Raw genomic sequence first — 27,811 nt, forward strand, 5'->3', positions numbered from 1 at the left:
TAAAAACATACATTTTAAATGTATAGGATTAAGAACACAAAACAGGGAGCATATAGCTTTACTACAGGAATATACACACATCTTCCTAGGCTAGCTTTGAGGGGTTAATTTAATTCACAAATGTTAGAAGTGAAAAAAAAAAGCCTTGTATAACACAACAGATAACTTTTAGAAAATGTACTATAAATCTTGTATTTATTTAGGTAAGCAAAAGAGAAATAAACCTATTATTATCTGGAGTCACTAAGGAGTTCCCACTACCTAAGAAGAAAACAAATTTTCAGTACTGCATGAGGCAAATTTTCTGATTCAGATAACTGATTGAGGTGATGCTCATGCCATAACCAGGAAAGTGTAATAAGTTAGTCTATTAAGACTATAAACTAAGGGCCTCCCTGGTGGCGTAAGGGGTTAAGACACAACCTATGAAGCTGACCGCAGCCACTGCAGCATGAGTTCAATCCCCAGGCAGGAAGTTACCCACATGGCGCAGCAGACCTCTCCTGACTCACCCGCTGCTCCCCTCAGCAGTGTGTTTCAGTCACTCTGGCTGTTCTGTTCCCCACTCTGTCTCTGGTGAATCCTCTCACATTCCCCGCCCCACACACGTCTGGCCTGCACCCCAGTTCTTGTATGCATAATAAACCTTTAAAAAAAAGACTATAAACTATAAGAACTGGAATCCTTTGGTTCCTGTTGAGTCAGCAACACCACACACACTGATTAAAAAAAACAGAAAGAGGAGTCATGGAGCAGGCTGTAGGATGCAGGATGCTGTTCAAGAGCACAATCCCGGCCGTTTTATTGACAGAAAAGGGTGGGTCAAACCGAATATTGGACTTAGGGCTTTAGGGAGGGTGAGTCTGCTGATATACTCCCCACCCCCCAATCTTATTAACAAGGAGTTCCATTGATCAGTCCCAGGGGAGCAAAGCACATCAGTCTATACTCCTGCCCCCACCGATCCGGGAGGTACATCTATTGCCCCAGGGCAATCAAGCGTCCTGCTCTTGTCTAACTTGAAAGGAGCCCTGTACACTACACCCACAGGTTCCAGAATGGAACCCATTCTGAAGATGGTTTATTTTTTCTAACATCAACAGTCTTACAACCTTCTATTTACTCCATTTGCTGTGGAGTCTATAATTTCCACAAATCTTCCTTTTTCACATCTTGATCTTTCTCCCCAGTATATTTTTTTAAAGATTTATTAATTTTTGCATACAAGAGCTGGGGTACAGGCCAGAGATGCAGGGGGTGAGAGGATCCACTAGAGACAGAGTGGGGAACAGAACAGGCAGACTGACTGAAATACACTGCTGAGGGGAGCAGCGGGTGAGAAAGGAGAGGTCTGCTTCGCCATGTGGGTTTCTCCTTGGCAGGCCGGGGATTGAACTCATGCTGCAGAGGCTGCGGATTGCTTCATAGTGTGGTGCTTAATCCCTTGTGCCACCAGGGAGGCCTCTCCTCAGTATATTAAAAGTCATATCCTTTTCATAGTAGTCACCTTGAAATTACAATAAGTATAAATTTGCACAAGTCCATAAAGATATATGTTAATGAGATGAGACATTGGGGGATCTCGAGAGGGAAGGGATGTATTTTGCTTGTGATAGGATGTGAATCATTTGGGGACCAGAGGGAGGGCTGTACCAGGAAGCGTTGACCAGGTCCCCAACAATCCCCACCTTTTGGTATCCAGGCCCCTATGTCCTCCCTCCCTTTGAGTGCAGGCTAGACCTTGTGACTTGCTTCTTACAAACTATGGTAGAAGGGATGTCATGTCACTTCTATGGTTAAATGACAAAATAATCTAGTTTCTGTCTCTCTAGCCATTACTTGCTGGCTCTTATGGAAGCCAGTGGCTATTTCATGAACTGCCCCATGAAAAGACAAATCTTCAGAAACAGAAAGTAGATTAGTGGTTAGCTGGGGGCAGGAACAGGGACTAATTAAACAGGCATGGGAGTTCTTACCAGGACCGTGAGTTATGATCATAATTCAGTTCTGTTACACATCTTGGTAAATTTATATAAAATCATTAAATTGCACATCTAAAATGGATTAATATTATGGCACATAAATTATACCTTAATAAAACTATTTCCAAAAAATCTTAAGAAAGCTAGTACCATATAACATACAGTAAAATCCTGGTAAGTCCAACAAAAGATGACCATTGTTTTTGTCATAATAATACAAAAGAATAGTATAATATGTACTTAATGAATAATTAAAAGTATTATGAAAAATATTGGTGATCCCTGTACATATAGATGTGAGAAGGAGAAAGAAATCTATAAAAATGAAAAATTTGGAACTGTAATCTTACAGCTTGAGGTTTCTGAATAAATTTTCTAAAATTTGATTTTATAAAATGTGTAGGTTTTTGGAATCCATCATCATGAGTATTCTTCAAGCTTGAAAAATTGGAATGCTGTTCATTCCTAATAAAAGAGAAAATAATCTTTTGTTAGTTTAACCTTAATCCAACAAACAAGAAAAATCCAAATAGCCCCTTCAGAGAGAATTAAAGTCCACACAACAGTTAAGAAAAACAACAACCCATCAATGCTCTATCATTACCAAAATTACTCTCAAGGCTAAAACCTTCATTTTTCTACAAACATTATTTAGCTAGATTGGAAGTTAGCAACAAAGGAAAAACGTATTCCCTGGACCAAAGTTCTCAATCTGGGTTGACTGACAGGCTTTCTGGACCATTCAGAGGTGTTTTTTCTGAAAGGATACTCACTCCTCTCAAGCCTTAGCATCACCAGACCCCCCCGTGCCAACAGATTTTTTTTTGGACAAAAGCACTGGAGACAAGCATGTTGGTAGTTCAGACCCTGTCTCTGGCAGAGGGGTCTTTGACAGCTCTCTCTCCTTTCATCCCAGGTCAGGAGGCCACAAACGGCTTCGGGGAGGGAAGTTGTTCCTTGAACTCCTCCTCTGAACTCTGGGGTCTCTTTTTCATAGTCCTTGGGGAGTCCTCTCCCTGTCACATCCCACATCTCCCCATGATGCTCTCTGGTGAACAAACTGCTCACTGCCGTGACCCAGCTTAGGCCCTCCCACAGGTGCTCCACTGACACTGAGAGAAAATCCACATTCTTCCTCAGGTCCCCCAAGGTGCTTTGCGCTCCAACAGTTACTGCCTCACTGGCTACTTCATATCAATCTCCAAACAAGCATGCTGAGCTTCAGAACATTTAGCGATGTACAGGTCCTGGCACAAGTCACAATTTCTCCTGCTCCCACATTTGCACATACAGTTCCTTCTGCTGTAATTTCCTTTTAACTTAGTTAACTTCAAGTTTTAGCATCATGTGCCTCTCCTCCAGGAAGGCGTTCCTAGACCCCTCTCAAGTGAACTAGGTAACCATGCTATATACAAAACCAGCATTTTGGTTTAAACAGGTGTCACCTGTAACAGCAACTGTAGGCATACCTGTCTGCCTAACCCAGCAGGGCGCGATCCTTCAGAACAGGAGCTATGGACAGTCCCTTTAAGGGCTCTAGCTCCAACCCCTAGATGTGGACATGAAATAGCCACTCACAGAGTATTTTGAAATGTTAAAAGAAAAAAAACCCATGTTCTGTCAAAATGCTTATGATAAGAAGTCCAAAGAGTATGGTACAGAACCCTATTTGAGTATAAATTCAATTATTTAAAATAGACACATATATACCCAGAAAAAGTAACAGAAAATATACTAAATATTAGTAGTGATCATCTCTGACTAATGAAATTAAGAATGCCCTAAAAACTTTATTTTATACTTTATTCTATTCTTCCAAATGTTTATCATTGGTATGTACAACTATTTATTTCTTTTTTTTTTCCAAAGATTTATTTATTTGTTTATATAAGCACTGAGTACAGTCAGAAGCACGGGAGGGTGAGAGGATTCACCAGAGACAGAGCGGGGAACAGAACAGACAGACTGACGAAATACACTGCTGAGGGGAGCAGCGGGCGTGGCAGGAGAGGTCTGCGCGCCATGTGGGACCCTCACCAGCGGCCGGGGATCGAGCCGGCACTGCACAGGCTGCGGGCAGCTTTGCAGCCCAGCGCTCAACTGCTGCACCACCGGGGAGGCCATGTACAACTATTTCTATAAACAAAACAATGAAACTTTAAAATATCCTCTCTGCAAAGCATATATCTGATAAAGGAGTAGAATTCAGGATATATAACGAAGTCTTACATCTTAATAATAAAGAGACAATAACTCAATTATCAAGTTGCCAAAGTTTTTGAATAGATATTTATGCAAAGAACGAACACAGAAAAAGCATATGACAAGACACTAAACATCACTAGTCACTAGGGAAATGCTAATCCAAGGCACAATAAGATACTATGCTATGCCCACTAGGACGGCCATTAGAAAAAAGAAGAAAAAAAAAACTGGGCCTCCCTGGTGGTGCAAGGGGTTAAGTCTCAGCACTAGGAAGCTATTGCCAGCCATTGCAGCATGAGCTCGATCCCCAGCCAGGGAGCTGACCCACATGGCGCAGACCTCTCCTGTCTCGCCCGCTGCTCCCCTCAGCAGTGTATTTCAGTCAGTCTGCCTGTTCTACTCCCCACTCTGTCTCTGGTGGGCCCTCTAACCAAGGTAGGGAACTTAGTAATACTAGTTACAAGAGGAAGAAAAAGTATGTCAAGAGAAGACATGGAGACATTAGGGTAAGAGGTTAGCCAGAAATCAGAGGAAATAGAGAATAACAGAATCCTGGAGATTAGACAAGATGCCCCAGTATTAGGTTTGTTTGGGAAGAAGAGTCCAAGGTATCAGGAAACAGTGATCTCAATGTAAATACATTATAATTCCAACATCCTCTGTCCTAACTATTTCTCTGGAAAGTTCTTCATTTATTCAACAATTATGAATTGAGCTCTAAGCAGTGCGGACACAGTTGTGAGCAAATACAGACAGATTGCATACAACTTTTTAAGGGAAAAAATTACACAGTTGCTAAATCACTTATAGCCTATGATTTATGATTTCATTTCTCCTGAATTTCTATGGAAATCTATAAACAGACCTTACTAAAATGTTTATGCAAAAATATTAATGGTCAATTTTGATTAACTGAATTTCTAGGATAAAAGGTTAAATAAAATGTATTTCTTATTTTGACAAGGAAATTGAATTTGCATAAAGTGAGATTAAAGTTTCTATACTTTATTTTTAAGATTTATTTATTTATGCATGCAAGAACTGGGGTGTAGGCCAGAGGTGTGTAGGGGTGAGAGGATTCACTAGAGACAGAGTGGGGCACAGAACAGGCAGATCCACTGAAATACACTGCTGAGGGGAGCAGCGGGCGAGATAGGAGAGGTCTCCTGCGCGATGTGGGCCAGCTCCCTGGCCAGGGATCGAACTCCTACTGCAGTGGCTGTGTATAGCTTCATAGTGCTGAGACTTAACACCCTGTGCCACCAGGAAGTCCTCCAAAGTTTCTATATTTCTTTTTTATACCATTTTGATTTCTTTTTTTTTTTTAAAGATTTATTTTTTTATTTATACAAGCACTGGGTACAGTCAGAAGCACAGGAGGGTGAGAGAATTCACCAGAGCCAGAGCGGGGAGCAGAGCAGGCAGAAGGACCGAAGCACACTGCTGAGGGGAGCAACGGGCGGCAGGAGAGGTCTGCGCGCCATGTGGGACCCTCCTCCGGTGGCTGGGGAGCAGGCGGGATCGAACCGGCGCTGCTGAGGCTGCGGGCAGCTTTGCAACCCAGTGCTCAACCGCTGTGCCACCAGGGAGGCCCGAAAGTTTCTATATTTTAAAAGAAGAAGAATAACAACTTCTGGTGAGGATGTAGAGAAAATGAAACTTGTAGACACAGCTGGTGGGACTATAAAATGGTGCCACTCTGCCCTACATCCCAGCTCTTATATGCATAAATAAATAAAATAAATATAAATAAAATATAAATTTAAAAAATAAAATAAAATAAAGCCGTTACATTCCTCCCAGGAATTACAAAGACTTGAAATACTCACCTACCCAATAATTTTGTTGTTTAAATCAAATAGCATATGATCACTGAGTAACTCTGAAACATTTTAATAGATTTACTTAACCATAATATGGACTTGAAGGATCAGATCCCTACACTAAAATGAAAATTATCATCACACAAAATATTGAAAACTGCTGAAACCAAAAGGTTCCTGGTCACAGAATGTTTTTCACCTACTGATTACCTCTCTGCAGCACCGGCTTTGTGAGAAATGCGCTCATCTTCATTCTGTAACCGTTCCTTTCTCCTCCTTTCAATGTCATGTCGTAAGTCATTCGGATCTATTATTTTGACCAGAGCCTGAGGAATTTTGACAGAAGACAAACAATTCACATTAGTGTTAGCTGCACAAAAACCTTAAGTAAAAATCCAAAATAAGTTATCTTGTACTCATCCTGCTAATGGTAGAACAAACCAATAAAAATGTTTTGAGATACAATTGCCTATAGAATCAGAAAAGTTCATAACTTCAAACCAGGAATCCCACTTCTGGGATACTATCCCAAGAAAAGGTAACCCACCCAATTATATTCAAAGTGTTATATTTCAAATAACAAAAAGATGGAAGCAACTCAAGTGCAAAAAAAAATTAAAGGGAAGAAATGATTTTATGGTAAAAAGTCAAAGGAATAATGTGCAGGTATTTAAATTATGGTAATATATGTTGTAGAAGTCAAAATAGAAAAACACTTATTGGAAAAAGTCAATTAAACTTTAAAAGCCTTAATAATAAAGAGGGGTCAAAGATTTTACATAAAAGGAATGTTTGTAAAATATATATAAATAAGTAATATTAATTTTTTTAAAGGAGTGTTATTAGGGTTTAAGTAAAAAGAAAAAAGGCATCCAAAACTGCATATACTATGACAGCAACTATGTTAAAATACCAGATGTAAAACTGCAATAAAAACACAATCAAATAGGGCTTCCCTGGTGGCACAAGGGGTTAACAGATGGTGCACTATGAGGCTGTCTGCAGCCACTGCAGCACGACTTTGATCCCCGGCCAGGGAGCAACCCACATGGCGCAGAAGACCTCTCCTGTCTTGCCCACTGCTCCTCTCAGCAGTGTACTTTGGTCAATCTGCCTGTTCTGCTCCCCACTCTGTCTCTGGTGAATCCTCTCACCCCCCACACCTCTGGCCTGTGCCCCAGCTCTTGTATATGTAAAATAAAATAAATCTTTAAAAAAACACCCACACAATCAAATAATATTTTGTGTTAAATGGCTAAATTAGAGATAAGTCTTTAAAAATTGCCAAATTCCTACAGCTGATTACAGGACTTTGAGAAAACATTTTCTGAAAATATAATTTATTTAATAAACTAACCTATCTTCATACGTTAAATAAAAACTGTAACCACTCTACAGTGAAAAAATTGTATGTTCTATCAGAAATGTATTAAAATTTCTTTTTAAAAAATCTTCATGCTCAATGAATAAGCAAGTTGTTCTTTTAGAACATGATATACTTTTTCTAAAACAAGAGCTAGTTTTCTTCCCCCTGGTTAGTCAAGGTAGTTTTTTTAATTTGCAAGGAAGTGGTGGCAGGGTGGAGAGGTGTGGCATGGAAATTACCACGCACAACATGTGACAATAAATATTCAGTGTTATTTCCATCATTTTGTTAGTTGATGTTCCATAGAATCTTTCATACATTCGACAGTAATCAGAAGGGCAATATAATGCGAAACTCAGTTTCCCTGCATTCATTCCACATACAATTAAAAATATATATTCCATATGGCATCAACCATACTTTCTGCAAGCTTCACAGTGTGAAGTTTTGGAATGAATATTAAAGGCAAAAATTCTGTGTCAATTTTATAAAGCTATTATTCTTAGGGATTGCCTCTCTTAGGCAATATTTTTGTTTTTTTTCATTGTTATTTGCAACCTGGCTGATACATAGGATCAGCTAGGGGATTTGTAAATTTTGGATTCCTGTGTCTTAGTCTTTCTTCCTCATGTACTTTAATTCCCTTTACCAACCCCTCTATCATCAGTTTCCCTTCCCATTAGCATACCAACAATAAGATAATCTCATCACAATATGTATTCACTTACCTGTTCTGATTCACATACCATACTTTGTTTCCTCTTAATCTCAGTCAAAGACATATCTATTCTCCTAAAATTAAAAACACATGATACAATTAAATAATTGCTATACACTGATGCCTTGACTCCATTACTACAGAACAGAATTTGAAATGAAGCTGGTATGTCTTAGAGGAAGCAAAAGAAACTTGCTTCCAGCTGGTTTTTCATCTACATGGCAGTCTCCTAGGACATATATCTCCTGTGAATGAACATCACAGTGACAACTTAGTGATTCTCAAATCACTAGTCTGTGTAAGTGCTCTGGTGATGTACGGCATTCTAACATTAATTCAGCTCAGCTCTCACAAGACGGGGCACACCACCTATTTGGACAGGTATCAGTAGACGATGACATACGTGTTCACCCAGCTGCCCTCAGAACAGCCATTACTGACCACATGAAGCAACATGATTTCAGTGGCTTGACAACTGTTTTTCATTCTTCCAGTGATAACTTCAGTAGGCAATTACTACAGACACAGCAGAATCAAATACATGTAAGCAAATATTTTCCAAATCCTATATATTCTAACAGTGCTAGTTAGTCAATGGCTTTACCACAACCTATTCATCAAAGTGCACTGGCTCAATACCTGTTGGGTCAGTCCTATTTTTAGGTAGGAAATGCTGTCCCAGAGAGTCTATAGCAAGCCCAGGTGAGTGCAGAAGGCAGCACCTTCCCACATGTGTCAATGCTTATTCCATAAGTAAACAGGTATAAATAATCAATCATTACCTGTGAATTTCTGGATCAGAATTCAATGTAATTTCATTTACATCTGCATCTTGTGTATCTTCTCTTTTTGAGAAACGCTCATGTAGGGTAATGCCAGGTGATGGGAAAAAATTTGCTGAAAAAAGAAAAATAGTTTTATCTCAGTGTAAAACTGATTCTACTTAAGACTACATATAAACACAGAAGGAACTATTAAAAAAAAATCCAACCTATTTGCTCTTGAAAAAATGAAGATTAATTTAATGCACAGAATTCAGAGTGCCCATGTGCTTTTCAAGTCCGAGCAGTAGAAAATAATGAAACAAACAAACAAAAAAAACAGCCAAACAAAAAACTACCTGATTTATCAACCCAAAGATTTTGTTCCTATTTGAGTGCCTGCTTACTTGTCAGGGGAAAAGACAGTGGCTCTCTCAAAGAGAGAAAGTTTCCTCTCAAAGGTAAGACCTTACTATTTATCTGGGAAATAAAGATGGTCCAACACTCTGCAGTTCACCTAAAGTAAAAATGACTCCAAAAACAACTCTGAAACATCAAACAATTCTGAACAAATGCTAAATGTTATGTTTACATACCACAGAGGGCTTCTCAGTGCCATTTTGCTGTAATATTAACTGAAGTTCATGAAGATACTCTGAAATCAGTTATGTTATAGGTTTTAGATAGGACAGAGAGAAAGAATACACATGACCCATCAAAATACTACTTAAGCAATCCTTTTCTCTAACTTACTGCTCCTTTTCTAGAACAATCTCCTGGATTTTTTCTGTAATACCAGCTTCCTTTTTTTGCCAAGAATCATACTTGCTTTGGGTGACAGGGGCTGCAATTGAGGTGAATTACATGCTTTAAAGTAAAGATATGCTTTAGTTTGAGAAATGCAGAGAAAATAATTCATTTTCAAAATATGCTTTAGGAAGGCAAAAAGATTAATGCAATTATCTAGTAAGAAACGGAAAATAAAAATTGAAATTCTTGAAGGTCTCCAATTTATAACACCCACAATTACCTTATTTATACAGCATTAATGCAGAAAGTTGCTCTACACGACTGAATTTTCCAATTAATGGACATTGGCCAGAAGAAAAAAAAACACAACAATTTAATGCAAATCTTTAAAATATTTATTAAGTAACTCCCGGATGTCATAAAGCATGCTAAGTCAAACTGGACTCTTACTGATCACTTAGCATTATCCTCATGGCACAAAGTCCTAGCGATGCCCTCTGGAGTTTTAAGAATATCACCAATCAACCTAGACTTCCAGATTTCTTAAATTTCTTATCTGGATTTTGTTGCTTCCTCCTGCCTGCTTGGTTATCACTAATTGTTTCTTGCTGCTCTGAGTACGCCTGTCTTTTGCAGCAGCCAACCTCTTTCTTTCAATTTCTAGACTACTATGAGTTGAAGCATGAGGTTATTAAAACTACAAATAAAGAACAACTACGTCTGATTAATACCTATTCTCTCCCCCAGTCTTCCTAATTAATGATCTAACTTACAATGAAATATTAATTACTATACACATGAAATGTTAATTACCTATGTCTCATGAACAGTCAGTACATTATTTTTGTGTTATCCCTAATGTATGTGCAAAATATACCAACCTTTAACTTGATGGATTATAGTTATGATTTCCTGAGCAAATTCTCCTGTAGTTTTGTTTTCAGTATTCTGAGTTGAGTCAAGATGTTCAAACACAGGATGAAAGTTCTCACTTTTCCTGCCAACAGCAACCAAATCATGTGACATCTGTCTCTCCAAATCATGTGACATCTGTCTCTCCAAATCATGTGACATCTGTCTCTCTGTGGAAAAGCTAGAAGCAACCCTAGAATAATTTGTAAATGTTTAACTAAATTTGAAACTATTTTAGTGAGAAAAGAACTTAGTAAAATTAATCAAGATAGCTATAAAACTAAAAAGAAATTTATCTTTTCTTATAATTACAACACTAAATTGTATGCCATAAAACAGGTATAATAATGAGGAGAAAATAGCGATACATGGTTTTGAATTCTCCTGTTCAAATCAGAGTTTATTAGATATTCACCACTTTAATAATAAAATCCTCAAAATTCTCAGTAAAACCTTTCTTCCCCTCAAAAAATACAAGGCATCGAAGATACTCAATATTCAAAAAATAATCAATTAGATTATTTTCTACTCCAAATGTCCATAAAATTGTAAATCCAGCAAACTTATACTACCTTGAAATACTACCACACTTTAAAAGCTGGTATCAAACATAATAGCTTCTCTGACTTCATAAAAATCTTTATAACTCTGTATGAGCAATGAGAAGCTTATAATGGTATTTTGAAATTAAATTTCATTCAGGTTAGCTTAATCACTGACTTTCAGCAAACAGACTTTTAGTTGTTAGCAAAGTTATATCCATTAGAACCAATTACAATGTTTCCCCTAAATATATCCTTCAAAAAATACTACCATCTGTTAATAACCCCAGGCACCTTACCACTTTCATGTTTTGTGAATTTTTGTAACTTTTATTACAAACTCTCCTGACCATTAGGTACCATTACAAAGCTGTGATGATGACACACAGCTCCCAATTATTGAGGGCTTACCCATGGGTCAAACACAGGGGCTGGGGACTTTTAGGCATTACCTCATTTAATCTTTACAGTAGCCCCGAGAGGAAGGTGCCATGGCACTGAGAATGGATATCCTGGTTGTTTTGCTTTACATCCCAGAGTTGAACATTCATATCCTTCCAAGTGTCTAAAAGCGAAACTACACCTTACTCCAAGAATGCTGCTCTTGCTTAAGATTACTCTTAACTTCTTTGTCTGGAGGCAGTTTTTGCATCACAGAAGGAAATGTTTCATTATTTTATATTTATACCTGATTTTGAACCCAAAATGGCACTACCCAGCTTGCACCCATCTTACTCCTCTGTACTTCACCCTAACTATAGCTTTTGGCTCTTCAAAAAATCAAATTCACCATCCAAAGAATCAAGATTTACAACTACTGGGTTCATTATGGGTATATTACAGGCTCCAAGGATAAATCTAAAAGAGAGCCTGAAGTATGTTTTAAACCATAGCAACACCATGGAATAAATTAACTCTTTATATAACAAAAATGAACCAAACAGGTACATTTTGGGGTGTGGGTGTAAGCACACATTTTACTCATTTTTTTTAATGCTCCAGGGTTATAAGGGGCCTAGGATATTAACTAAAAAAAAAAATTAACTCCCTTAACAAGACAGTTTGAAGCACCTATTTTTAACTTATCAGAGGAAAGGCTTCCATCTGACTTTCCATGTTTCCTGTTCTCAAACCAGCACTGTAAAGAGACTCCTTGTGATGGTAGAAACATGGAAAAGTGATTAAGCACCAGGTTGATAACTCTGCTGTGGTTTCCTTGATTCATTAGAAGGACTTTCATTAGAAGGTCCATTTCCTTTTGTTCTTCCTAATTTGCTCCAAGCTGCCTGAAAACTAGTAAAGAGACATTTAGTGACAAGCACTAGAAGCTAGACAAGGCCTTGTAACAACTTCCACTAACAAAGAAGTACAAATGCTATCTGTTTAAAAGGATTGAATGACACAGAAAACCTGTTCCATACTAAAAATATAGCTTTGAAAAACATTTTACAAGAAAAGATGTCTCATTTGAGCTTAAAAAACACCCCATAAATAAAGGAATAGCAGTAGATAATATTTTTCATTGCAACCTATTTCTCCCAAGAAGAAACCAGTTGATAGAGGCGTCCAGTTTTTCTCCAGGTAATTATTAAAATTTATTTGTCATTTATTACAAGTTAATTATTGGTATAACTCTTATTCCCACTCCATACCCAACCCTGGCCCATGAGAGTGAACCCATGGTTCACTTTGAAGCATGCCTCACTGAGGTTTTAGTGTTTAAATTTGCTATCAGTTAACAAATTTATCCTAGAGCTACCCCAGCGCAAGGTTTTTAATGAAGAATATTAAAACTAAATAAAACTGTCATTTTCTAGACTACATACATTAAAATAGAATAATCTGAAATTTTAGTCTTTTGAAAAGACTTCTTGAGACTGGAGAACACAAAATACTCAAGATATTTGTAAATTCAATCACCTCATGGTTGACACTTTCCTTTTTTACTATATGATATGTCCTGATTAGCCAGTTAGTAATTTCAGGAGATATCCCCAATACAAATAGCCAAGCTAAAAAGATCAAACATTTGACATGCATTTTAGATGTTTATAACAATTAAAATATAGCCAAACAACTGTATTACGTACTACTTTTTTTTTTTCCCCTGCCGGCGGCCGGGGAACGAACCAGCGCTGCAGAGGCTGCCGGCAGCCTCGCAGCCCAATACTCAACCGCTGCACCACCAGGGGAGGCCCTATTTTGTACTACTTCTAATACATCTTTCAGGTTCGTTTGTTCCTTCCCCGACTCCACTTCTGATTTTTTCTGATGTTCTAAGAAAACTACAAAGCTACATTAAACCTTGATTTTCTTTTGTATACATTTACGATCCACGCAAAAAAACCCCAAAAAACAAAAAACTGCACAGCAAAACAACACTAACAAAAAACCGACAACAACCGAAGCCAATGGATAATCCCTACCCTCTTGAGGCTCTTAATATATAACAAAACTGACATGACACATACAAAGCTTTCCTTTCTCAGTTTTCTTTCAACTAATAACTATCATGAGCACTTTCCCAATTACTATATAATCTGATCACGTCTTCCAAAGAACACATTTAGAATTTTTGGAGTTGAGGGAAAAGGGTTAGGGTGGCTGCTATACCCTTAACGCAGTGTCTCATTACCTTTCTCTCAAGTCTCACCAGCTCTAATACCCTTCTTCCAAGCCACCTCACAAAAGTGTCCTCTAGCAGCCAGAACTCAGCTGTCTGCCCACTAATCCTGTGAAATCAGGCTGGCAGTCTTACTTTCAAGGTGCCTGTTCCTTTCCTCGACTGCTGAGAACCACACAGTTCAAAGTTCCTGTGTATGTTTTCTGCCTTTGTTAACCTATTAAACATAAATGTCTCGTCTCATCTCCATGTGTCTAAAACACACCAACCTTCAAAGCCTACCTTACACATCAACTTTTTTTTTAAAGATTTATTTATTTATACAAGAACCAGGGTACAGGCCAGAGGTGCGGGGGGTGAGAGGATTCACCAGAGACAGAGCGGGGAACAGAACAGGCAGACTGACTGAAATACACTGCTCCGGGGAGCAGCAGGGAGACAGGAGAGGTCTGCTGCGCCATGTGGGATTCTCGAACCTGCGCTGCAGAGGTTGCGGACAGCTTCACAGCGCGGCACTCACCCACCTGCGCCACCAGGGAGGCCCCACACATCAACTTCTGAAAGAAGTATTCCCCTGAAGCTCCCAGCTTGAAATAGTCTGAATCACACAACACCTCCTATGTCACTCACTATGTGCACAGTACTTACCAATGCCCCCTATCTTTATAAGACCAGAGAAGAAATCTAATGCTATGCCAATCTATAGTCCCAGGGTACCCTCACAGGCATTCTCACAGAGGGACAGGTCTCCAAAAAATACTGCTGAATGAATATAAATAAGTGGAAAATGATTTAGTCAAATTGAAATGAGTGTTTCAGCTAAAGAGATGACAGATGTCAACATTGTAATTGAGGTCTAAAATTTTAATTTTGTTTTTTACCTTTTGTGGCTTTTTATTTAAAAAAATTTACTTTAGACTAAATTTTAAAAATTTATTTTTTTATAATATAAAACCTCAAATATAAAAACCAGAGAATCCTATGAGGAGCTGATCAACCCAACAGCAATAGTTATCCACACAGGGCCAATACAAGGGGACTTGTAGACCCAGGAGGAACTACAGGTTAATTTGGGTCCCAAAATGTATGGCCAGGTGACCTCCCCACTGTCACAAAGCTGCTTAGTAGCCCACCAGAGAAGCAAAATCCTATGCACCCCCACCCCCCCAACAGAATGTTCACTTCCCTGTACTAGAACCCCTAAGATATACTAACAGAAGCTAGAGTGAAAAGTCGGAATGAAAGGGGGTATTCATTAAAGAAATTTTTTATTTTAAAAAATGTATATGAGAATTAACAGAGGAAAAAAACCTTAGTATTTTGATATATGACAGCCATGCAGTAGGTGTGTGTATCACAAAACATCTCCATCTGTAGTTGATTTTGTCTCCGACTGAAAACAGTAGTCCTCATAGGTAACCTTGTAAACAAGGTTCTCTGTTGTGGTAAATAACCTGGTAATGGTTTTTCACATTGTTCTCTGCCTACTCAGCACCCTCTTCCTCAGAGCATGAGGACTTCAGTGTCCTCAGGGGCCAGTCACCCATCTCTTACCCTTTCAGAATGGAGAAAGACCTGATGGGAGTAGGAAGGCCCTCTGTCTAGCTCTTCAGTGGGAGATAAAAGGATTTAGTGCAAATGCAGCTGTGTACTCGTTCACCATCAACTTTGATAGCCAACCTCCTATCTTAGCAACCTAATACCAGCACCTGGAGTGATCAAAGAAGTCTCAGGTCCATCTGAACCAGCTTGTTCTTCTCTGGAAACTGACCCCCCTCCTGGTCCCTTCACTTCCTTTCTAGCCCGTCCAAGATTCAGCCTCTCAACTACTTTGCCCAACATGAAACCAAAACTCCCTACATCTGCCCTAAGACTTCCAGATATATATAACAGTTACAGTCTGGGGTTTATAAGGACCTTAGTATAAATGTTCATACTGTGATTACCTAACTTATATTCTGAAACATAAAATTATGACTCACGTAACTTCTACCTCTGATAATGCAATTTCTGATAAAGTGGGTCACTAGAATATAGTCTTTGTTAACAGAAGTGAATATTTAAGCAAGTGTCTACCTACTGCTGTTCTAGATACAAAGTGAAATCTAGAAAAATCACTAAGTGATAACCTTGTTTTCAACCACATTGTTAACTAGAAGAATATCAATACCTGACCAAAGCTAACAAAGTAAAAAATACACCTATGAGCCATTCTAGTAGTTCCCCAAAATGAATAAACTCTAGATTTTAACCAACAAAGAAACCTCTCTATCCACTCTATGTTTACCTAAATCTGTTCAAGTGGAGAAAAAGCTAATTTATGTTAACAGTTGAGACCATGACTCTACTGAGGGCATTAACTATCTTTGTTTTATGGACACTCCATCAGTTCATACATAATTAAACTCAAACTCACAAAACTCTTCCACAATTCATTCATCAATAAATAATTATAATCAAAGAGAAAGATTTTGTTAACTATGACACTTTATCATATTGAAAAGATGCATGTATTTATTAAGTCATTTATCTTCAGGTCTTTGAATAGAAAGGATTTGCAGTAGAAGTTCTTTATTACACAAGTAGTTCTACAGGCCTCTGTCAAGTAATTCAAACAAGTGCTGGCAGGCCCACTGACAGGTCATGAAATCTCAGTAAATTATACTTTGTAAATTCAAATCAAGAGATACAGCAGCCATAATTTTAGGAAGTTCATTTTTGTGATACATGAATTGGAGTTTCTATTTCTCAAAATCAAATTATAAAATTTAATGTTATCTTCAATAGGTAAATGAAAAATGAAATTCTTTAAAATTGGTATTTCTACAGTCTTTAAAAGTGTTAAAGCCAATTTATTCTCTTTTATGTGTGAACTACTTTGTTACTAAACATGGGGTAGCATTACTTTTATTTTAAAAAAAATCAAGATTTTAATGATTTGATCGTATATAATTCTGCCTCAAAAAATATAATAAAAAATTAAACAGCGAAGTATTTAAAGGGCAGTGTACTGACACCTGCAATTCACTTTGAAGTGCATCAAACAAAAGTATGATGGAATAAAAGATGAATAGATTGACAAATATGTTACTATGGAAAGCAGAGTAAAATGCTAATTGCAGACTCTAGGAAGCAGGTATACAGGTGTTCCAGTACAATTCTTTCAACTTTTCTGTATGTTTGAACATTTTCATAATATAATGTTCAAAAGAAAAAAAGTTTAAAGTATCCTCCTTAAACTTAATACAGCAACCTTTGCACGCTTAAGAACTAGTAGAAAATATAGAACAAAATGATTTAAGATTACATAAAATAGGGTATACAGTGTTATGACAACTAGGTACAAATATACATCAAAAAATAGCAAAAGGAACTTACTAAAATATTACTAAAACTATCCTGGGGTAGTAGGATTATGAGTGAATTTCACCTCTATTTGTGTCATGCACACATATATAATGGAATTGCATTTATAAATGCTTTCTATGCACATGTAAACATATGTATGTATATTTAAAATATTTTTTGCAAGGACAATGAATGTAAGGACATATGGGGGGGGGAATGTCATATCTAACTGTAAGAAACAAAATATATTTTGTTTTTAAAAAAAAAGAAGGGACTGTGGGTTCACCTGCCTCCCAAGCACATCCTAACATCAGATTTAATCTTCTCTTGTTTCTGATGCAAAAACCGGTGAGTCAACTCTGAACATAAACATACCAAATCAACATGGTCCATCACTTTTCTATTCACATACTGGTAGTATATTAAGGAAATGAACAGACTTCATTGACATACCTAATTGCAGTGCCTGACTATCCTCAGAATCATAAACAGAGATACTGTTCACAATGCAACAAAGCACGCAAGCCTGTTTTAGGAGAACATGTCTATTATGACTATCGTGATTGCTTTTTTAAAAAAATAGTAAGAGCTAAACCAAATAGCATAAATATGCTGTTTTTTAAACTAATTTCCACTATCTAGCAGAATCGAGTTGGTTGAACCTTAGTCATTTCGAGTTGGCAACAAGAACCATGTTAAGTCACCCGCTTCCCTGAGTCACAAGAGGATATGGGGACTTGAGCCTCCGGTGCCCTGACTCAGATAAGCCACTTCATCTCTCAAGACCTCACTAGCCTTCTCTATAAAATCTCTGCTCGCGAAGGTCTCTTCCAGGTCAAAAATACTCTGACTATCAGGAAACAGTGGAAACAGGCGCTGAGAAACTGAACAAGGAATAGGTCTCTTTGAACTCCACCCAACCTATCTTTCCCTGGATACAGAAAATCTGGTAGCATCAGAACATGTAAATTCATGAAAAGGAACAATTCTGTAGAATGTCTTGCACCTAAAAAGCATGTTGAGACACAATGTAGAGAAAGCAGGCAAGAGCTCACCCTGTGTCTAATCACAGGATTCATCCTCTTTACAGGCCATGTTTGAAGTGTTCTCCCCCCTCGACGGACTCTAAACACACTGCCAATACCACTTTCCAAGTTTCAAATAAAACTGGCAGCAGAAATATTCATTAAATATCAATAAGAAAAAAATAAAGATAATACCTGAATGTATCTGCTATGTTCTTCACATTTACTTTAACTGTGAGGGATTTCTTCCTCAGATAGTCAGATGAAGGTTTCATGGCAGAAAATGTCCCATCGAGCTGGTCACTGGAAGAGTTGCTCTCCTTTCTGCCGTCCCCGTCTTTCCTTCCTTTGTCTCTCCGCTTGTCAGCATAGGGCCGCATACCATCATCACTTTTACTGGAATGAGTACTGGCAGTGCTGCTTTTTTTGGATGGTCTAACAGGTTCTTTGACTTGCTCCCCTTCAGTCTCTCTTCCTCTCCCAGCATTAAAACAGCTGGACTCTCTGTTTATAGGACCTTTTTGAGAACTGTATTTTCTCTCCTCCTCCTTAGAGTACTTCTGAGTTCTTCCATCAGAAAAGTCCTGGTCTCCATCTGAGGTCTTGTGACGTTTGTGGTGATAGTCACAGGAGATCCTGGTTGCTGAACTGGACTCTGGGGGTTCCCTCTGAGGATGTCGGTGAGTTTGGGGCCCAACGTTCCACTGATCTTTCTTTTCTTGGTAAGGTAGAAGAGAATACCCAGACTTCCACTGTGGGTTTCTGACAGGCTCTCGGTTTTCATACCTCTCCACATCTTTAGGTCTTTTTGATGAGTGTGCATATTTTCTGAAATCACGATCCTCAGGATACCTGTGTTGACATAAAGAAGTTTACACTTGCACTAGAAAAAAGAGAGAATTTACATAAGTGGACTGCTGGGCAGCCTGGCTTTAACTGCAGAATGCAGTAGCAAATGAACCTGTAATCCCTCAAACCAATTCACAGAGGCACAGGGCAGTTAGAGGAAAATACCATCTTTTAAAAATATTCTAGACATTAACATGATTTACTCCAAAAATAAACACTTTCACGACTCCCAGTAGACCATGATTACATTACAATGTTTTTTATCTTTTTAGACAAAAGCCTTTCAAGGTGGTTATCCTCAACCATGAAGGAAACAGACCTTTTCACTTGAAGCTTTATACCAAGTTGCCCAGGATTACTGTTTGCCCATACCTCTTCTGAAAAGAGTTCCTCTTCTCAAAATCTTCGGATCCTCTTCTAAATGACTGAGAATATTTTTCACTTTCTATCCTCTGGTACCTCAACTCATCCTCATGCCATTTTTCTTCGAATCTGTAAGAATCTGCTGTTGACCTCGGAGGTGGTTTCCCTCCTTTTCCACTTCCTCTCACTCTGTGGTCATCAGGAACGTATCTTCCCTGCACATTCTGGGGATAACAATTCCTCTGGGAACTGTAGGGTACATCTTCTGAGTATTTGGGCAGATACTGAGACCTTCTGTTACCGTCCCCTCTTCCCGGTAAATATACTCCATGAGGCTTATAAGCATAAACATTTTCTAAAGAGTTTCTTCTTATATTTGGGGAAGGTGATCGATGTTCATAAGATCGGTAATGTATATTTCCATGAGGAGGACTCCTTGGTTTACTCTGCCCATATTTCTCATCGTCCATTCTCCAACCAAGAGGTCTTTGTGGATCTTTCCTATATTCACAGTCATAATATAGTCCATAAGGATGCCTTTGCTTGTAGTGTTCAGAATTTCTAGGTACTGGTGATAAGGACCTGTATAAACAAACATAAAACTTTAGTTCATTTAAAAATAATAAACTATGTTTGCCCAAATGTGATCTACTTAAATAAAATACTTGGCTTTCCACTGCTTCTTCCACTCAAATTTAAGTCATCAATTTGCTACATCTGCATTCTAAATTGTCCTTTGGGGGTCTGACTGTGGTTATGCCCAATTCAACAAGTAGATTCTTTCCAGGTGAACCAATGTACCCCATGTGCATATCAAATGGAATGAGCACACCCTCACTGTTGAAGGAGGACCAGCTTAGGCACATAGCAGGATCCATTTTGCAACATGGCTGACGCCAATGTTTTGGCAAAAAGGTCAGTAAGCAAAAGCTTACATCAGGTTCAACAGTCAGGTAAGAAACAAGCAGATGGAGGGCTAGACCTATACAAAGAAATGTGTGGGAGTCTCTGGCAAAGTGAGCATAATACCTGAAATTAAATCAGATTCTGAGAGTTTATGGTGCCACAGCAAGCCCAAACTCAGACACAAGACTGACTACAGTTTCTCCAATTGACTGTCTATCCTCTCCATGAAAGCAACGAGGAGCAAAAATGATATAATTAAACTGGGAGGGATGGAGCACAGTGAGAAAATCTTAAAACCTGAATCTCATGCTTAGCGCCTCCATAAGTTGTATTAATATAGACTACTTTTCTTTCCCAGACCTGTCCCCTTGTATATCTAATGAAAAAAGTGGTGTTCAAACAGAGCATGTAACTTTGGTGAATGTGTTTTAATGCAACACTCCCTGGATGGCACATCCTTTCTCTAACTACCATCTCCATCACCACAGTGTTGCCAACATGGAGACTTTCTTTCCCACAGAGGATGAAGCCACCTATATCCAGGAAAACCTGTCTGGGTTGCCCAGACTTCAAAATAAGAGAGAAGAGTGCCACTATCAGGAATACAATAAAGCTCAATTTTGCAGGTGGGGACGTTTCCTCCCATCTGTGCAATTTCCTAGTCTTTTCTCTTAGGGTTTAATGTCTTCTTATCAATAAAGAAGCTGCTCTTGCAGTTTCTGTCACTGTCCTGTCTTTAGAAGCGGTTCTGCAACTGGTGCAACCATGAGTAAAACCCATTCATTTGTTGACAGTCCTTTCTACAAGAAAGGAAGCAGATTTAGCTTCCCTAAGTACAGACTGGTGCTCATGCACTGGACCTGGCAACATCTTCCTCTGGGGTCACCCAAGGACACGCACTAGCAAGTGTGTTATTTAGCTGAAGCAGAAAGTCTGACATCCACCCCGTTGCACCTCATCACAGCAGAAAGCAACTGGAGCCTCTGAGCCTCTTCTACCGCTAAGGAGCAAAGCCGGCAACCAGAGGCAGGGATCGCCAAACTGGATGCAATACTCAATCTCCTACTGCAATCCTCGCCTCACGTTTAATACCACTTTGATGTTCTATTTCAATCAGTATTTTACTGTACAGGACCCCCGTCTTCTGAGGAAGGTTGCTAGAATGGTCGTTAGCATTTTTCAGTTCCCCTAAAGGGACAAAAGAGACCCAAGAAATCTGCTGGGAGACAATTCTCCATGGGTCTCTGGCATCCTGAACGCCTTGTGAGTAGAGGAACTGAAAGCTTTCGTTCCAAGGCAAACAGCCTGAGAGATGGAGATACAGCTTCCTTGGGATAGAGGAATGATGTATTTGTTGTCCAGGATACCAGGCAACATCTCTTCCAGGCAAAGGCTGGGTGGGTGCGCTTAAGTCCACGGTGTGGCTCAGGCTCCTCAGCTGCTTCACTGCGCAGCACCTGCCCTCAGGGACTCAGGGAACACAGGAAAATGAACCTTAGGCTGGCGGCTGCACTATGAGTAATAAAGGTCTGCATCTCTCACCCAGGAATACCTCCTGGCAGGCTACTGTGTTAGTTTTCAAGGAGGGTAAAGTATCAGACCCTTTACTGCTCTGATGGCGTCCTGAGGTGGAATCTAGAAACCAGACACTAAGCTTGGCAGAGTCCTCTATGCCCCCTCACCAGGAACGACCACAAAAGGGCAAAACGAAACGCTCTCTGTGATGCCCACCAGGTAAAATCATTCACTTCTCTACATTCCCTTTTCTTTCTTTCTGAAGCTCCTCTCCTTTACAATTTGGTCTGGTGCATTGCAAAATGAAAACTGCTGAAGCATGATTAACTAGTCATTACAGAACCATAATGAACAAACCCAATGGCCAAGTCATATTAAATTGAAAAATCTTGGTTTGCTTTTATATATCTAATCATGGTCCTTCTTTAAGTTCTAGAACCCACTTGGCACTTTCACAGCTCTGACTTTGCTCCTGTTGTCCCCCTAAACTGGAATCTTCTTCTTCTTTCTGCCCTTAGGAATTCTACTCATGCTTAACAGACAGCTAAAATCTCATGACTTCTTTGGAGACTTCCTTAATATGTTATATTTGCCTTAGCAGCCCCAGCAGCTGCCCACAGCGGGTACACAACAAATACTGGTTGAGCTGTTCCAATCTATACTACTGACTCTACGGACCAGGAAAGAGAGGACGGCTGAACTACAACTGAGTAGTTTAAACCGCTATTATTTTCCCATGAAGAAGAAAAAATAGGAAACTCCCAATTTCTTTAAACATATTGATTGTGAAAAAAGTAAAATATACCAAAGAGTTCTAAACTACTTACTGATGCAAAAAATGTAACACTCTCTAAGATGTTTCTCTGTCCCTTGTAGAGGCCGTTGCATTTATTTTTATTATGGGTTAATTCTAGCTGCCTGCCATAATTATTGTAAATAAAGCTATCAGTTCCCAGTACCTAGAAAAATTACCTCTATCACTATGAAGTAACTTTTGTGAATTACCCATGATATTATTAAAATAGGTTTTTAACAATACTGATGAATTTGAAAGTCAAAGCACACCCCAACCCCATGCTTACTCCGCTAAACTAAGAACTGCTCACCTGTATTTCCACCTGGGGGATCTAGAGCGTGACCGTGCCATCCTTTGACACGTGAGTCACTATCCACTTTTTACACTGCAAAGAAACAGAGTATTAGCAAGTTTGTAGAAAGAGTCTGCAATCTGCTCTAAAAACAGAATGCCACCAACAGTTACTTAAGTCCTCTGTGCCTCAGTTTCCTCATCTGTAAAATGGGGGGGGGGTGATGGAAATCAGGAGTCAGCAAACATTTTCTGTAAAGGGCCAAATAGAAACTATTTTAGGATTTGCAGGGCATATAAAATCTTTACCACATCATCATATTTTCTAAAAAAAAAAAAAAATGTAAAAACCATTCTAGGCTCAAGGACTATACAAAAACAGGCCCTGTAGGCCAAATGTACTACAGTTTGATGATCCCTGAGTTTAGTGATTTAAAAAGCTTAGAATAATGCCTGGCACACAGCACTGCTAAATAAGTATTCCACAAAGAAGAAAAAATTACCCAGAATTCCTCTCAATGAACACAACCACTACTCCTTCCCATGTTTTGCCATGTACATGAATACTCATATAATCACAGTCAAAATGTTTAGGAATACTTGATATATCCTGCTTTTTAAATTGCCTGATAATAAGAATTACAAAGCCTAATTATAGTACTCAATTGCTGCTTTAACTTCCACCAGATAAAAATACCAAAACATAATTGAGCACAATTAGACAGTTGTTTCTGAGGTTTTTTGCCAAAATAATGTCAAATAAGTAAATTTTAAAAGAAATTTGATTTTGGAAATATTCTTCAGTCTTAAAAAGAAACTGATAGCTTTAGGAGCTAATTTTTTAAAATATGTGATTAAGGGTCTAATTTCCTATACTCGCTACTATTTACATCTCAGTATTGTTCCTCAGTTCTGATACTACAATTAAGTAGCTCCCAACTTACTGGCCCTAAATCCCTGGCGGCTTCCACAATTAATGCATGGGTTCATGAATAATACATACCGAAACCATGCACAGAATAAATGAACGAATAAGGATAGAATGAGTAAGTCTCATTATAGTAAGTATATGTCTCACATAGTATAACCTCTTTTTCACAAATTTCTTAGGATTCTGTGGTGGTTGTTAAAATATAAATGGCTTCTTGTCACCATGTAGTTTTTCCACTGAATGATACAAAAAGCACAATCATCACTATGTGGACATCAGTTTAAAAAAGGAATCCTCATAGTATTACAAGCTATAATGAATTTCAGAATAAAGGTAAATCATATAAGGTCAAAAGATTTGAACCAGATCACTCCATAGGAAAAGCACATTCTGTTCAACTTATTTACTTATACACACTGCCTCTTTCCAAAAAGACAAGAGAGAACAATTAATTCAAACATACTATGGAACTAAGACGATAAAGGAAACAAACTAATTCTATCAAAATGAATTTATTCAGCATATACTACTGAGTACTTATTATTTGCCAGGCACTATTCTGGAGATTCAGCATTGAACAAAAAAGGCCAAAACTGCCTATCTTCTTGGAACTTACAATCTAATGAAGGAGTGTATGAAGTAACTAAAGAAATATTGAGTATCATGTCAAATTTATACAAGTTTAAGAAAAATAATAAGCCCAAAGATTGTGTTGAGAACATATTCATGACCTCTGAAGGAAACTCCATTAGTAATCACTCCTCTCCTTCAATTAGCTCCCTGACATGCACTAATTTGCTTTCTATTTCATTGGATTGGACTACTGGACCTTTCATCTGAAAATAATCGTACAATAATGCAGTTTTTAGTCACTGGCTTCTTTCCCTTAGCATGTTTTCAAGATTCATCCCTGTTGTAGCATGTATTAGTAGTTCACTCCTTTTTATGGATGAATAATATTCCACAGTGTAGGCACACCAAATTCTGTTTATTCATCTCTCAATTGACATTTGACTTGTTTCTATGAATAATGTTTCTATGAACAATTATGTGGATTTATGCTTTCATTTCCCTTGAGTATATACCTAGGGATGGAACTGCTGAGTCATATGATAACTCTGCTTAACTTTTTGAGAGACTGCCAAACATTTTCAAAGTAACGGCACCATTTTACATCCTCACCAGCAAAGTACGAGGGTTCTGATTTTTCCACATTCACTGACAGTTGTTATTGTCTGTCTTTTTTATTATAGTCATCCTAGTGGGGTGGAATCATAATTTTGATTTGTATTTCTCTAATGACAGGTAATCTTGAAATATGTAAGAAATTATGAAACTAATCATGCCTACTTTCCATTATGCTAGCAATTTTAAACTTACTATCCTACAAAAATAATTTAAAAGAAAAAAAGCAGTTTTACATACTAAATTGTTCATAACAATTTATTTATTATAGGAAGGAAAAATAATAACCCACTACTTACAGTCTAAATGTCCAACAATCAGTAAAAATTAAAAAATATATACATCTAGCAGCCTCCTGCCTTTCTCCTTGCCTTAGGTGTATCTCTTCCTCCACACACCCCATCATTCTACCACAACACATACCTGGCTTTCCCTGATCAGGCCACACTGTTCCTATGCACCCATGACCTTCCTTCACTCTGCCTGACCACTCCTTATTCCTTTAGGTCTGCTTAACCATCACCTCTTTCCTAACACTTCCCCCCTCCCCACCAAGTTTCTTTCTTGGGCATTCTGGAATTATTCTGCAATTATTTCAATACAATGTGATTATTTGTGTATGTAACTGCATTTATTTCAATATTTAAAAGACTCCAAACATCATATCACAGAACACAAACTCAAATGACCTCTGGACAACTGAGAGGTTCAACCTCATCAGTAGCTGGGTAAGCAAAATTTAAAATCATAACCAGGGGGCCTCCCTGGTGGTGCAGGGGTTAAAGTTTCAGTGCTATCGAGCTATCACCAGCCACTGTGGCATGAGTTCAATCCCTTAGCCAGGGAGCTGACCCACATGGCATGACAGGCCTCACCTGTCTTACCCGCTGCTCCCCTCAGCAGTGTATTTCAGTAGATCCACCTACTCTGCTCCCCACTCTGTCTCTGGTGAATCCTCTCACCCCCTACACTGCTGGCCTATACCCCAGAGCTCTTGTATGCATAAATAAAATAAAATAAATCATTATAAAAAATAAAATCATAACCATTTCACACGTATCAGACTGACCAAAAAAAAAAAGAAAAAAAAGAAAGTTACACATTCCAGACTGCTGGTGGAGTAACAGGGAGTCTTATATACTGTTAGGTGAGTAGACATGCGTGTAGCCCCAGTTTGGAAGGCGCTAACAGTACCCACTGAAATTGAACATGCTTATAACCCAGAGCATTACAATCAGGGATATATCTTACAACAGTAATTCTCAAATTTTTGTGTGTGCTGGAATTACCTGAAATGCTGGCTAAAGCACAAATTGCTGGACCGTACTCCAGGGGTGGGCTCCATTTCTAGCAAGTTCCCAAAGTGATGTGGATACTGCCAGTCCAGGGACCACAGAACCACTTGTTTAAAAGGAAAGATGGAAGCAATTTGGGAGAAAATGTATACAAGTGAGGTTTACTGATTATGTGATTTTAGAAAGTATTTAAAATATTTTCCTTTGCTAATATTAAAATTCAAACAATTCACTGTTGTGAATGGGTGGATTTTATTGCATATAAATTATAACTTAAAGTTATAAAAATGAAGGCTTTGGGGTGATGAAAATGTTTCAAGACTAGATCAGATATTAGGCAGATGGTTGCACAATTCTGCAAATACATTTTAAATGTGTATGCATACTTTCAACCTGTAAATTATATCTGAATAAAGCTGTTTTTTAAAAAGGTAACTACTGCAATTGCTTAGTGCATATCAACTAGTAATGAAAAGTACTGGCTCAGGGGGTTAATGAATAAGACTTAATTTAAAGCTACAGTCTGATCTATGAATGCTTTTTGTAATTTTAAAGGGGGAATAAGGAATAATCAGAAGGAGGTAAGGAGGAGAGTCAACAGTAGCAAGAGAGATTGCAACTAATTAGGTCTAAAATATTTACTATCTGGTCCTTTACATAAAATGACCTCTTTTAAAAAAAACTTACCTATGCCTAGCAAATTTTTTTTTAAGATTTATTTTTATTTATTTATACAAGCGGTGGGTACAGTCAGAAGCGCGGGAGGGTGAGAGAATTCACCAGAGCCAGAGCGGGGAGCAGAGCAGGCAGAAGGACCGAGGTACACTGCTGAGGGGAGCAGCGGGCGGCAGGAGAGGTCTGCGCGCCATGTGGGACCCTCCTCTGGTGGCCGGGGAGCAGCCGGGGATCGAACCGGCGCTGCAGAGGCCGCGGGCAGCTTCGCAACCCAGCGCTCAACCACTGCACCACCGGGGAGGCCCTGCCTAGCAAAATTAATCAAGGAACCAGCTTAATAAAAGAGAAGGAGAGAGAAGATTGAAATACCAGCAGGTTTGTGACTGGGGAGGAGATGCTAATAACAGAAGATAAATTCATTCATACTGCTACTTCAGAGTGAACTATAGAGGCCCAGAGGTGGTGAACAAAGTGGTCTGCCCTTGAACACAGAAAGAAGGCTGGTCAATCTGGAGGGCCCTCAGGGGCCTGGTCTCTTCAGCAGGACAGCAGGAGCCCAACAAAAGCAACTGTCAAGGGCTGATGCGTGCAGGTGTGCTCTCGTGAGAGAGATACTTTGAAGAGGATGATCGGAACTGGAGGAACTAAATGATGGGAGTAACCAAAGTGAAATTCTGCACAAGTTTATTGATTGGTTTTGCCTGTTACACATAATAAAGAAGCCGCTAGACTTTGCAGGGAAGTCGGCGTGCGTTTTTGGCTCGAAAAAAAAAAAAAGAAAGAAGGCTGGTCAGCAGGTTTGTGCATATCCAGGAGGATGCTGAACAGATGCTGGTACCAAAAGAGGTTAACCAAGGTCAAAGGAATAAAAAATAACAAAGAAAGCACACAAAGGAAGTAAAGATAAAAGTAGAAGAGAATGAGGAAGAGAACAGAAAACTAGGTTTAGT

At 38.6% G+C, this 27,811-nt stretch overlaps 1 protein-coding gene across 1 annotated transcript in view; it reads right to left on the minus strand.

The window, feature by feature from the left end:
* The window catches only part of BCLAF3 (BCLAF1 and THRAP3 family member 3), a gene marked incomplete at both ends in the record, with an annotated part of 33,487 nt that extends 10,652 nt beyond the window's left edge, over window positions 1-22,835 (minus strand). The window contains 8 exons of the mRNA XM_084258195.1: window positions 2,333-2,447; window positions 6,221-6,336; window positions 8,105-8,168; window positions 8,877-8,991; window positions 10,487-10,710; window positions 18,251-18,907; window positions 19,277-19,849; window positions 22,795-22,835. Coding sequence (XP_084114321.1) covers window positions 2,333-2,447; window positions 6,221-6,336; window positions 8,105-8,168; window positions 8,877-8,991; window positions 10,487-10,710; window positions 18,251-18,907; window positions 19,277-19,849; window positions 22,795-22,835 — 1,905 coding nt within the window. The remainder of the gene's footprint in view (window positions 1-2,332; window positions 2,448-6,220; window positions 6,337-8,104; window positions 8,169-8,876; window positions 8,992-10,486; window positions 10,711-18,250; window positions 18,908-19,276; window positions 19,850-22,794) is intronic.
* Window positions 22,836-27,811: the final 4,976 nt, after the last annotated feature.

Source organism: Talpa europaea (genome assembly GCF_964194135.1).
Source record: "Talpa europaea genome assembly, chromosome: X".
NCBI classification, from domain to species: Eukaryota; Metazoa; Chordata; class Mammalia; order Eulipotyphla; family Talpidae; genus Talpa; species Talpa europaea.